Source organism: Falco cherrug, chromosome 17 (assembly GCF_023634085.1).
Source record: "Falco cherrug isolate bFalChe1 chromosome 17, bFalChe1.pri, whole genome shotgun sequence".
Classification (NCBI taxonomy): Eukaryota; Metazoa; Chordata; class Aves; order Falconiformes; family Falconidae; genus Falco; species Falco cherrug.
The window spans coordinates 5,670,240-5,682,089 of record NC_073713.1 but is presented as its reverse complement, the minus strand read 5'-3'; the positions used below and the strand labels follow the sequence as shown (position 1 = coordinate 5,682,089).

At 56.5% G+C, this 11,850-nt stretch overlaps 2 protein-coding genes across 2 annotated transcripts; one reads left to right on the top strand and one right to left on the bottom strand.

The window, feature by feature from the left end:
* Positions 1-242: 242 nt before the first annotated feature.
* Positions 243-4,551, bottom strand: FOXRED1 (FAD dependent oxidoreductase domain containing 1). Its single transcript, XM_055695937.1, is given in 11 exon segments — positions 243-617; positions 1,315-1,444; positions 2,083-2,231; positions 2,336-2,409; positions 2,499-2,600; positions 2,828-2,922; positions 3,020-3,138; positions 3,225-3,335; positions 3,427-3,570; positions 3,572-3,666; positions 4,395-4,551. Coding segments are annotated over 11 exon segments (1,518 nt in total). The 5' UTR covers positions 4,534-4,551; the 3' UTR covers positions 243-257.
* A 145-nt stretch (positions 4,552-4,696) lies between these two features.
* SRPRA (SRP receptor subunit alpha) lies at positions 4,697-11,759 on the top strand. Its single transcript, XM_055695930.1, has 14 exons — positions 4,697-4,830; positions 5,583-5,666; positions 6,830-6,993; positions 7,092-7,252; positions 7,389-7,542; positions 8,048-8,201; positions 8,550-8,656; positions 8,853-8,971; positions 9,243-9,329; positions 9,418-9,590; positions 9,685-9,898; positions 9,975-10,138; positions 10,268-10,366; positions 10,706-11,759. Exons 1-14 carry the CDS (start codon positions 4,705-4,707, stop codon positions 10,832-10,834), a joined length of 1,935 nt encoding a protein of 644 aa, XP_055551905.1. The 5' UTR covers positions 4,697-4,704; the 3' UTR covers positions 10,835-11,759.
* Positions 11,760-11,850: the final 91 nt, after the last annotated feature.

Below are 11,850 nucleotides of genomic sequence, written 5' to 3'. Positions count from 1 at the left end.
TCACAGCAGCTGCACCCAGCCCGTACTGGGCAGAGCTGGGGCTAACCAGCAGGGGGGTCTGCCAGCACAACTTGGGGCACATCCCTGGCATGGGGAGGGGGGCAGGCACCCCCACTGACCCCCCCACCGGATCCATTCACCAACGATTTTATTTCAGCAGGGCACAACACCCCTCCCATACCAACCCCCGTGCCGGGGCTGGGGCTGTGCCTCAGTTTCCCCCCTCCCCATACCCCAGGGGTGCCCCCCCCCCCCCATCAGACCACCCCGTGCTCCCGCAGCGGCTCCCCCCGCAGCAGCCTCCCGCAGCCCAGCCGCTGCAGGTCCAGGGTCTCGTACCCCCCCTTCAGCACCAACTCAGCCACGGCTCGGCCGGTGGCCGGGGCGTGCTGCAGCCCGTGTCCGCTGAAGCCAGCAGCTAAATAAAGATTTTCCAAGTTGGGGTGCGGCCCCAGCACCCCGTTATGGTCGAAGGTATTGTAGTCGTAGTAGCCCGCCCAAGACCCCTGCACGCGGAGGGATGTGAAGGCCGGGACCCGCCGAGCCAGCCGTGGCCAGATCTGCTCCTGGAAAAAATCATGATCCACCGAGAGATCGCTCGGATCCGGCTCTTCCTCCTGGAAATATAGAAATCGGGGAGGATATTAAAAAAAAAAAAAAAAAAAAAAAAAAGAAAAAAGATAGGTGTGGTGAATATTTATTAAATCAAAAAAAAATTACTGATTTCCACTTATGAGAAAATCTCTAATTTAACTTTAATGGTGCTTGTCCTGAGCCCCCAGACAAGCAGGAGACCACCCACACAATAAATATCGTGTGTGGCTATGTCGCGACAGTAACTCCACCACGCTCGGGCGTCTGGCCAACATCCCTGGTGCATGCAAACCGTGTGAATCCTGGGCATAAACTTCAAACTTTGCACACACTCGGGGTGGCAACTATTTTTTGCACTGAGTTGCAAGGCGGGCGAGCAGTGGGAGGGGGCAGAAGCCCCCACGCAGGGATTTTCCCAGTTACCGAGACCCCCAGCACTGGCTACAATGGGAATGTTATTAAGGTGGGAATCGGTGCTGTATTGGCCTTAATCACTTTGCAGGAATGATTCCGTGCATCGCTGCTACTGGGTTTTTATCATATTGTGCGTAATCACCGGCACCTTTTCCTCTTCTCACATCACACGCTATTTTCCTTTCTTATATTATAATACAATAAACTGCATTTCTTCTTATATTTGATTGGGAATTCATTTTTGCTTGGTATCCAGACAATCAGCAAAACGGGGGCGGGGTGTGTGTGAAATACAGGCAGGCTCACCTCGGGTGGGCTCATGCCGCCCAGGTAGTTGCCAGCTATTCCGTCACGACGAAAATAAGCCCCCGACGTGTCGATGAGGAAGGGGCAGGAGAAGCCGGGGCCATTGGGGCAGTGCCAGGTGTACACGTACCTGTCAGGATGGAGGGTGCTCCCCTCCAAAAAAAAAAAATAGAGGTGAGGGATTCAGGCTGCCCCCCACCCCTCAAGATTGGGGTGTAGGGGCTGAGATGTCTCTGTTTCCCCCCTAAAAAATAGCATTGAGGAGTTCACACCACCCCCTGCCAGACCGGAGGGGTGGGGTGGGGGGGTCCCAGGATGTGTTGTGTCCCCACCCCTCAAAAAAATAGAATCAAGGGGTTCACATCACCCCCTGACAGACTGGAAGGTGTCAGGATGTATGCCCTCACCCCCCCACAAAAAAAAAAAAAAAAAGCACCAAGAGGTTTCACCCCCCCTGAAGATGGAGGGGTGGGAGTGCCAGGATGTGCTGCCCCCCACCACTACCCCCCACCAAAAGAAAGGACTGAGGGGCTAACCCATGACAGAGGGGCAGTGGGTGCTGAGGTGTCCCCCTACCTATGATTGCCCCCCCCAAACAGCACCAAAGGGTGCGTGGCCCCCCTTGGAAAAAAAGAGGTGGTGGGTGCTGGGGTACATGCCCCCACTGTGACCGCCCAAAAAGCATCAAGGGGTTCGTCCACAACAGTGGGGTGATGCCAGGATGTGCTCCCTCCCATGAACCCCCATAAATATCTGCCCCCCTCCCACCTCTTCCTGGGCTTGATGGGCAGGGGGGACCCACGCAGCTCCCTCGGTAGCCCGGCCATCTCCAGCAGCTCCGCAGCCCAGGCGCCAGCGGCGTTGACCACGATGGCACAGGAGACTGGCTGGTACTCCAAGCTGTCCGGCATGTGGATCTGGGGGGGGGGGGGGGGGGGCAACACATGAATGGGGGGGGGGGTGTGTCACAGACACACATGGGGACCTCCCTGCATGGGGCGAGACACCCACACACACTCACATGGACGTATTTGATACGTGCTGTCGGTGTTGCTGTCACCAGTGGTACCCTGTTCTCATTCGAGATGACGAACCCTGGAGGTTTTAGGGGGTGCTGAGACAGGGGGGTGGGTCCCTGGGGTGGCGTGGGGGGGGCACCCCACTGTGTCCCCCCACCTCCTTACCTCGCACCTCCCCGCTGCAGCTCTGAACCCCCAGGTATGTGGCTTTGCGCCGGAAAGCACTAAGGAGGGTCCAGGGGTCGAACCAGCCTTCATCCTCCAGACCTGGGTGGGGGAAACGTTGTGGGGGGCACTGCAGCATGACACCCACCCCCCCATCCAAAAAAAATAATTCTGGAAGGGCTGGAGCCCCCCTTCCCCAATTAAGAGTGGGATGAAGGATGCACCCAGTGGGGATGGGATATAGGATGGGGATAGGGATGAGGATGGGGATAAGGATGGTGTTGGGGGGGAATCCCCATGCCCCCCCCCCCCATGCTGCCCCCTCATACCATAGGATGCTACGGCCACGTCCTCTGTGTCTATCCAGGGGAATTTTGCTTTCAGCTGGGTGGGGGACAGCAGGGCCACCTGCACGCCTTCCTCCCTGGGGACACCAGCATGAGGAGGGGGGATCAGGATGAGACAACCTCCCGCCCCCCCAAATCACCCCCTGTGAGGGGGGCAATGTGTGTGTACCCCACCTCTGGAGCCGGACGGTGTCCTCCAACGCAGCAGCGTCCTGTGAGGCAGCAAGGAAGAGGTACCCCGAGGGCTGGAACTGGATGTCAACGGGGGGCTCGTTTGGCACCCCAAGGTGCTCCTGTGAAAGATGGGGCACCACAGTGAGTGGGGCTGGATCCTCCCCCAAAATACCGCCCCCCCCCTCCCAAAAATAATCCCACGTACGTTGATGTCACGGAGGAAGCTGGCGGAGAAGCGGGACATGCGGATATTTTCCAGGAGGGAAAACTGCTGCCGGATCCCCCCCACTGACAGCACCGTGGAAGCTCGGGAATACTGAAAGAGAAGGCATCCCCCCACAAAAGAAATGGGGTTCGGGGGAAGGGTCCCCAAGGCCATACCCCGCCCCGGGATGGGGGTGTCTCACCGTGGGGTCCCGCTCCACCACCAGCACCCGCATGCCGTGCTGCCAGCCCTCCAGCACCTTCAGCCAGTACGCCACCGACCAGCCCACCACGCCGCCCCCCACCACCACCACATCGACTTCTTCGGGGGGGCGTGGGTCTGGGAGGGTCCCGGGGGGGGTCCAGCCCCCCCCCCCCCCCTCCCAGATGAGGCAGCTGACCCTTCAGAGTCTCACCCAGTCGTCTCAGACTCGGTCCCAGCTCTGCTGGCGTATCGGGGGGCGGGAGCTGACAGGTTTTGGGGGGCAGAGCTGGCAGCCCCCCTGGGACCACCCCACTTCCCTCTGGATCCCCCCAGGACCCTCTGCACTCCCTGGGCCCCCCTAGGACCACTCCCAGCCACCCCCAGTTCCCTGGATGCCCCCTCAGGAGTCTCTGTGACCCCCTTGGGACGCTCTCCCCACCCCAAGTCTCGTGGGTCCCTCACCAGTCCCTCCCGGGTACCCCCAGTCTGCTCTGCCCGCACCCCCCCCCCAGGATCTCCCTCAGTCCCCTGGGACCCCCTAGTCCCCTCTGGGACCCCCCATGGCCCCCCCCTCCAGTTTTCCCTGGGCCTCCTGGACCCCTCCAGACCTCTCTTGGGAACCCCAATCCCCAGGCCCCCCAACGCCCCCAACGCCCCGTGGGACCCCCAGCCCCCAAGATCCCCCAGGCCGCCCTGTCCCCTTCTGAAACACGCAGACCCCAGGGACAACCCCGTAGCCCACCCCCCCCACCCCCCGGGATCTCCCCATAACCCACTCCCAGGCCCCCATTCCCAGGGATCCCCCCACAACACACCTCCATCCCCCCTCATTCCCTGGGACCCGCCCACTCTTTTGGCCCCCTCCCCATTCCCAGCATTCCCCCCCCCTCCCCATTGCCCCTGGGACCCCCAGAGACGCCCCAAATCCCCACAGTCTCTCCGACCCCGGCCCCCCCCGGGTCTCACCGCGGAAGATATCGAAGCTGAGCGGGGCGGTGGTGCGGAGGGGGCGGCCTGGAGGCCTCCCTGGGCCCGGGGACCCCCCCGGGACCCCCCCCAGGACCCCCCGCCTCAGAGGGAGCAGAGGACACTTGCAGCGCAGCATGTCACTGGCCGCGCCCCCGCACCGCCCCCGCGCCGCTATTCGCCCGTCGCAGCCCCGCCCCTTTCCGCCATCTCCGCCAATGGGAGCGCGGCGGGGAGCCAACTTCCGGCGGAAGCGCGGGGGGCAGTGCGACGTGTGCGCGGAGCCGGGCCCGGCGCCGCCGCCGCCGCCATGCTCGACTTCTTCACCATCTTCAGCAAGGGCGGCCTCGTCCTCTGGTGTTTCCAGGGTGTCCGTGGGCCCGCCGCTGCTGCCACCGCTCCCGTCAACGCCCTCATCCGCTCCGTCCTCCTGCAGGTCGGTGCCGGGCGGCCGGCACCATCTGCCGGGCCGGACGGGGGGGGAACTGCGGCCGGGCGGAACCATCCACCTGAGGGGTGGGGGGGGACGCGGCCGGGACCACCCGCCGGGGAGGGGCTAAATGGTTGGGTTGGGACCACTTGCCTGGGGAGGGGGGAACGGGCGGGCCCACTTGCGGGGGGTGTGGGGGGCGGCTGGGCGGACCACTACCTGGGGAGGGGGGGGTTGGATCAATTATATGGGAGGTGGTATCACCTAGTTGGGGGGGCGATGGATGCGACCACCTGCTTAGGGAAGGGGACACATGGGTGGGACCACCTATGGGGGAGGGGGAGACAGATGGGTGGGGCCACCTTGGAGGGGGGGATCACCTAGTTGGGGGGGCAATGGATTGGACCACCTGCTTGGGGAGGGGGACACACAGGTGGGACCACCTACCAGGGGGACCCAGATGGATGGGACCACCTATGGGGGAGGAATCACCTAGTTTGGGGGGGGCAATGGGTGGGACCACCTGCTTGGGAAAGGGGGGATATATGGGTGGGCCCACCAACCTGGGGCTGACCCATCGGGGGGAGGAAGAGTGGGACCACCTGCCCAGGGGGGTGGGCTGCGCCCCACTTATAACAGCATAACCTATAACAGCACTATAGCGGTGCTGGACTGCTTGGAGTGGGGCAGATGACAGGGATGATGTGTGGGGGTCTCCTCACTGCTGGCACCCCCTTCTGACGGTTCCTCTCCCCTAGGAGCGAGGTGGCAACAACTCCTTCACCCATGAAGCCCTCACGCTCAAGTACAAACTGGACAACCAGTTTGAGCTGGTGTTTGTGGTGAGCTGCCTCCCCTAGTCCCGCCCCCCCCGCCCTGGGTGCTCTGAAACTCTGAGGGAGGGGGATTGTTCCAGAAAAAGGGTCTTCACATCTGGCTCGGTTGGGAAAAGGCTGTTTAACACCTTCCCAAAGGCTTTCCGTTGCCTCCCTAAAATTTTCCTGCCACCGCCGCTTGGGAAAGCAGGTGGCTCGCGTGTTGGTAACGCAAAGGCTTTTTCCTGGCGTGTTGTTTTTTTTTCCCCTCCTCCTTGTGCCAACACCTGCCCGTGTCAGCGTGGGGAAACTGGGATGTGTTGGCCTGGCGGAAGAGCTGGTGCCAGTTGGGAAATGGCACGGTGCTGGATCGCACATTGGTTAGTGCTAATCTGGCCTGAAAATGGGGAGAACAATTAACCGGCTTGTGGTTTAATGGTGCAGGGCTCTACCTCGACTCCCAGAGCAGGGGTAGCTCCTTCTTGCTCTGGGATTTTGGGGGATGAGGAGGTAGGATGTGGGTTTCATCATTCCCAGCTCCAGAAGAGCCTTGGAGGGCCAGGTGGTGATCCCGGCATAGCCAGGCTTCCTGCTCCTTTGTGCTTCTTCCCGAGGAGCTCAGTCGACTCAGTGGGTGGATGTGGGTGTCTCTCAGTCATATGCCACTGTGGTAGCAGCTTATTTTAATCATCTGCGATAGGATTAAAACTTATTAAACCTCAAATAGAAGCTGGACAGGCTGTTACATTCTAATAAAAATTTTTACTTTGACCAGATCTATTTTAAAAAAGCCAGAAATGTATCATCCCCTTTACTTCAGGGACACTCTCCCTTTCAGTCTCCCTGTACCTTATCTGTAAACCCATGCAACCTTCACTGTGTACGTAAAGATAAGCAAAAGGCTTTCTGGTCTTTGACTATGTGTCTTTGTCGCTATGAAGCAGTCAACCTGTTTTTATTGGTGTTGCCTTTTAAAACAAAGGTCTGAGCTGTTTTGTGGTTGGTTTTTTTTTCTTCCCCCCTTTTTGAGAGGATATAAAACTTGGAAGCCAGACTACAAAATGTAGCCTGAAGCCTGGTGAAATTAAAGAGCTCAGTGTTAAACGGAGAGGATTTCATTTCCTCACCAGCTAGATGCCGCAATTAAATTACCTGAAAGAGCAACATCTTTTTGCTGTGCTGCTTTGCAGGTGGGGTTTCAGAAGATCCTGACTCTAACCTATGTCGACAAGTTGATAGACGACGTTCACAAGGAGTTCAGAGACAAGTATCGCAATGAGTTCCAGCAGAAGGGCACCCTGGGCCTCCTAAATGGCACCTTTGATTTTAAAGACGACTTCATGCGCCTCCTCTGGTAGCAGAGTCTGATTTTCCTCTCAAGTTGCCATTTAGAGCGGGGGGGAGTGGGAGGGACAGAGCTAAAATTCAGGCTAACGGGCCACCTCCCTGCAGGGATGCAGAGGAGAGCAGTAAAGTCCGAGCTCCCACGGTAATGAAGACGTTTGAGCAGTCTCTCAAGTCCCAGAAGACTGTCAAGTGTATGATAGAAACCCGAGGGGAGAAACCAAAGGAGAAGGTCAAGAACAAGAAGAACAAAGGTTCCAAAAAAGAGGGTGAGTTGATGGAAAATGTATTTGTGGGATGGGGGGGAAATAAATATTCCAGAATTGTGTCCCAGCCTGCACTTTCCCAGTCCTCTTGTAGCACCCAAACGCTGGTCTGAGCTTGCGTCGGGGCTCTTTCCGTCAGGAACTGAAGTTGTTGCAGCACCTGGTAAAGCATCTGCGGGTGACAAGCAGCCCTCCACAGCTGGGGACAGGGAGGAACTGACCAAGGATGAAATCCTGCAAAAGAACCGGGAGGAATTCTTCAAGAGACACATGAAAGCTGGGGAGAAGTCCAGGTGGGTAATGAGGACATGGTCGGTCTACATGTGCTTCACACCTTCCTGGTGTGCCTTGGCCATTGCTGAGTCTCTCCTCTTTTCGGTGACCTCTGGAAGCCAGACCTTGCTTTCCTGGACCTTATTTCCCTTTTCTTTATTTCCCTACTTGCTGGAAAGACTGGGAGAGGGTGTGCTGCGGGTCCCAGAGGGATAATAGAGCCTGATCCTTTCCCTGGGAGAGCCAGAAACCCAGAGTGTGCCTGGGAGAGGTCCAGACCTCTTTTTAGTGAGGCTTTTGCACTGTGAGCAAAGGGCAGTGGTGCATCAATACCTGGCTTGAGGTAAAGTAGTTTGATACAGGGTTAAAGTTCAGATAGCTAAACTGGAGACTAAATCAGCCAGGTTTAGCCTTAATTTCTGCCTTTTTGGGTAATCTGGGCTCTTTAACTTTTACATTTTCTAAAGAGGCAATTGCAGCTGCTTCCTTGCACTGAACAAAATGTCTTTCTGGTCTTTATTTCAGCAAATCTCCAAAGCCTGAGGCACAGAAGGAGAAGGGGAAGAAGCCCCGAGTGTGGGATCTGGGGAACTCTAATGCCAAAGTACTCGATTACAGTAACACCGCTACCAACGGAAGCGCGGAGGCTTGTCCCATAGAGGAATTTGACCCTAATACAGTAAGAAAAAGTCAGGTCGCTTTGTCTGCTTTAGTGCATTGTTCTGGGGCCAGCTGGGCGTTGCGAACCCAGCCTGGTCTCCACGGCTGGCTGCGGTGGTGTGCGAAATGGGGATCACAGCACCCAGCCCGCACAGCTGCTGTCTGAAGGGTTATTTCTCCAGCTGCGGCAGCTGCAAACGGCGCTGGATGGGGTCATCCCACCGAGCCCTCGTGGCCAAGATCTCTGCAGAGCTGCCTCTGCTGCTGTCGATGTGATACGTCACCGCATGTGACAGCAAAAGCGGGTGAAGGGGATGGCAGTAAGCGGTTGCCGGTTTTCAGCGTGTGTCTTTTCGTCCCCTCACAGGCCCTGGGGGATAGAAATCGGGAGCCCGGCCGCCTCTACGACCTTGAGTATGAGAGTGATGATGAAGCTGAAGAGGAGAAGGTTATTCAGAACCCTTCAAAACCCAGGTAGAGGCTCTTGCAGCCCCACCTTGTTGCACGCTTCTTGATTTCTCTCCTGTAACTCCTCTTCCAGTGTAACCAGTAATGCAGTAGGGACAAAACAGTGTTTGTCAGCTGCATGGTGGGCTCTTGCATCTGGCTGTTGTGTGGCCTGTGCGACTCACTCCTTGAGCCTAAAGGTCACTCCTCCACTTCTCCGCAGCGTGAAGAAGGGAGGCCTGGGGGGCATGTTTGGCATGCTGAAAGGCCTGGTGGGCTCCAAGAGCTTGACAAGAGAGGACATGGACCCCGTACTGGAGAAGATGAAGGATCACTTGATCGGTACGTCTGGATCCGCTCTGAGTGGGTTAGTTTGAGGTGGTTCCCTGTGCTCCCATCGAGCAGCACCCATGGTTTGGGATGTTCTTGCCTACAGGAACTGTGGTGGGTTCCTCTCTTGCCTCTGAGGCAGCCCTGACACTGCATCAAAAGGGGGGCAGCAGTCTCGTCGGGTGGGGATCCTGCATGCTGACTCCATCCTTCCCTTGACGCTGATGTCTGGCGCGTGTAACCTTCTCAGCAGTGCTAACTTCCCTCTATCTCCTCCTTGAAGCAAAAAACGTGGCAGCTGAGATTGCAGTGCAGCTCTGTGAATCAGTGGCTAAGAAACTGGAAGGGAAGGTGATGGGGACATTCACCAGTAAGTGGTCACGTAGCCTCCTGCTTGTGGTTTGGGGCTCAGGAGTGTTCCCCAGGCATGATGAGTTCCCTTTCTCTCTCCTTCCCAGCGGTGACCTCGACAGTGAAGCAAGCCCTGCAGGAGGCTCTCGTGCAGATCCTGCAGCCTCAGCGCCGTGTGGATGTCCTCCGTGATGTCATGGATGCCCAGCGCCATCGCCGACCCTACGTGGTCACTTTCTGTGGTGTGAACGGTGTTGGGAAGTCTACCAACCTGGCCAAGGTAGGACACGATCCTCCTGGTTCTCTGGGACCAGCATGATGAAGTCAGGCTGTGGCTGTTAATGAACCTTTTTTTGATCTGTTGCCACTTGCAGATTTCGTTCTGGCTCATTGAGAATGGTTTCAGCGTCCTTATTGCCGCCTGCGACACCTTCCGCGCAGGAGCAGTGGAACAGCTCCGCACCCACACCCGTCGCCTCAACGCCCTGCACCCTCCGGAGAGCCACGGTGGGCGGACCATGGTGCAGCTCTACGAGAAGGGCTATGGCAAGGACGCTGCGGGGATCGCCATGGAGGCCATCTCTTATGGTACATGGGAAACCGGTGGTGGGAGATGCTGTTTTGGGGGAGCATCCTGCCTAACGCTGTCTGCTTGTCTCCCCAGCTCGGAACCAGGGCTTTGACGTGGTCCTGGTGGACACAGCCGGCCGCATGCAGGACAATGCTCCCTTGATGACGGCGCTGGCCAAGCTCATCGCTGTCAACGCTCCTGACTTGGTCCTGTTTGTTGGAGAAGCGCTGGTGGGAAACGAGGCTGTGGATCAGCTGGTGAGTGTTGAGACCTTGCTTCTGGAAAGGCTGAGGTGGGGAAAAAAACCTGCTTTTGGTAGGTTTTCTCAGAGATTTGGGCAGCAGCAGCACCACAAATACATTTCTCGGGTCCATTCTTTCCCTCAGGTCAAGTTCAACAAGGCCCTGGCTGATCACTCCATGGCCCAGACACCGCGGCTCATTGACGGGATTGTCCTCACCAAGTTCGATACCATTGATGACAAGGTAAGGAGGCTCTTGAGGTGATGGCGCACAGAGCTTTCCACTGGTGACCAGAGCAGGAGGGATGGAAATTGGCAAACAAGAGCGGTAGTGTGCTGTCCCAGGTGCCCTCCCCTGCTTGCTTCTTGCATTTAAGCCATTTAAACAAAATCTAGCAATTTTCTGTGCATGTGAAAAACGGGGCCAGGAGGTGCCTCAAATTCTACATGTTACTGCAGCAGGGCATATAGGGATCACATGGAGAAGTACAAAAAGGCTGAATATTAGCAAAACTCTTAGATGCGTTCCCCTGAGGGGGCCGTGCTGCATTTGTGAGCTAACGCTGCTTGTTGCCCTTGGCAGGTTGGTGCCGCTATCTCCATGACCTACATCACGAGCAAGCCCATCGTTTTCGTTGGCACTGGACAAACTTACTGTGATCTGCGAAGCCTTAATGCCAAGGCCGTGGTCGCAGCGCTCATGAAGGCCTAAAAAACACCAAATTGCTGTTTGCAGATGTCTGAAAAGAACATGCTTTACCCCGTTACCAATTAGTCTTTCCCGTGTAGTGCAGAACAGAATGAAGGGATACCAGTGTGAGGGGTACTTTTTTTTTTTTTTTTTTGGATAAAACACCTTTTATCCAGCAAAAGCTCTTCCCTGGCTTCCTTCACTCTGTTTTAAGTGATGCAGGCTCCCTTGCAGGGAGGCTGAATCCAGAGCTTTGTATTGTTCATGCTGCACGGGGTGGGTGGGCAGCACAGGAACCTGCTGTGCTTTTTGGGGGGTTTGAAGGCATTTTTTTGAGCTGCTTTTGATTAGTTTTTTTTTTTTTTTTAGACCAGCTTAGGGAGGACACAGGAGTGACTTTTGTCAGGGGTGCGCAGGATAGTCACTGCTTGGCAGCAGTGTTAAGATGATCTGGCTGTTAATGTCGCTGCTAGCAGCAGCTCCACTGAAGCTGATAAACCAAAAATGGCGATGGCCTGCATTGGGCTGCAGAGGAGATGCTAAATTGCCTTAAGGTCCCCATTTCTGTCGTCACCAGGACCCTGGAGCAGGGTACCTGGACTCCACATATTTGGGCAGGAGCTGGAGAGCTGTGGCAGCTTGGTCAGGTAGTGCTAATCATGGCCTGTCTCCTGCCCGCTGGCCTCAGCGTTATTTGCTAGTAAAAAGGAGGGGGAAAAAAAAAAAAAAAAAAAAAGAAAATTAGCGGTGGCTGCTTGCTGCTTTCCTGCACCCTTTCTCCCCCCCTTTGAGTGCCTCTTGATCCCGGTCTGAAGTGCTACACTGAATAATACAAAACTCTCATATGATGTCTTGTAGCTCTGTATCGCAGATGTGCTATAGTGCAATAAATTGAATGCTGTCTGCTAAGAGACATAATTTATATAAAATAAACTTCATAATTTGTTTTCCGTGTATAAATAACTTGTCTCCAGCCAGGACCTGTTTCCTCCTCAGGGCTGGGGGGAGACAAATGGTTGCCTGTGTGAGGGCGTGTA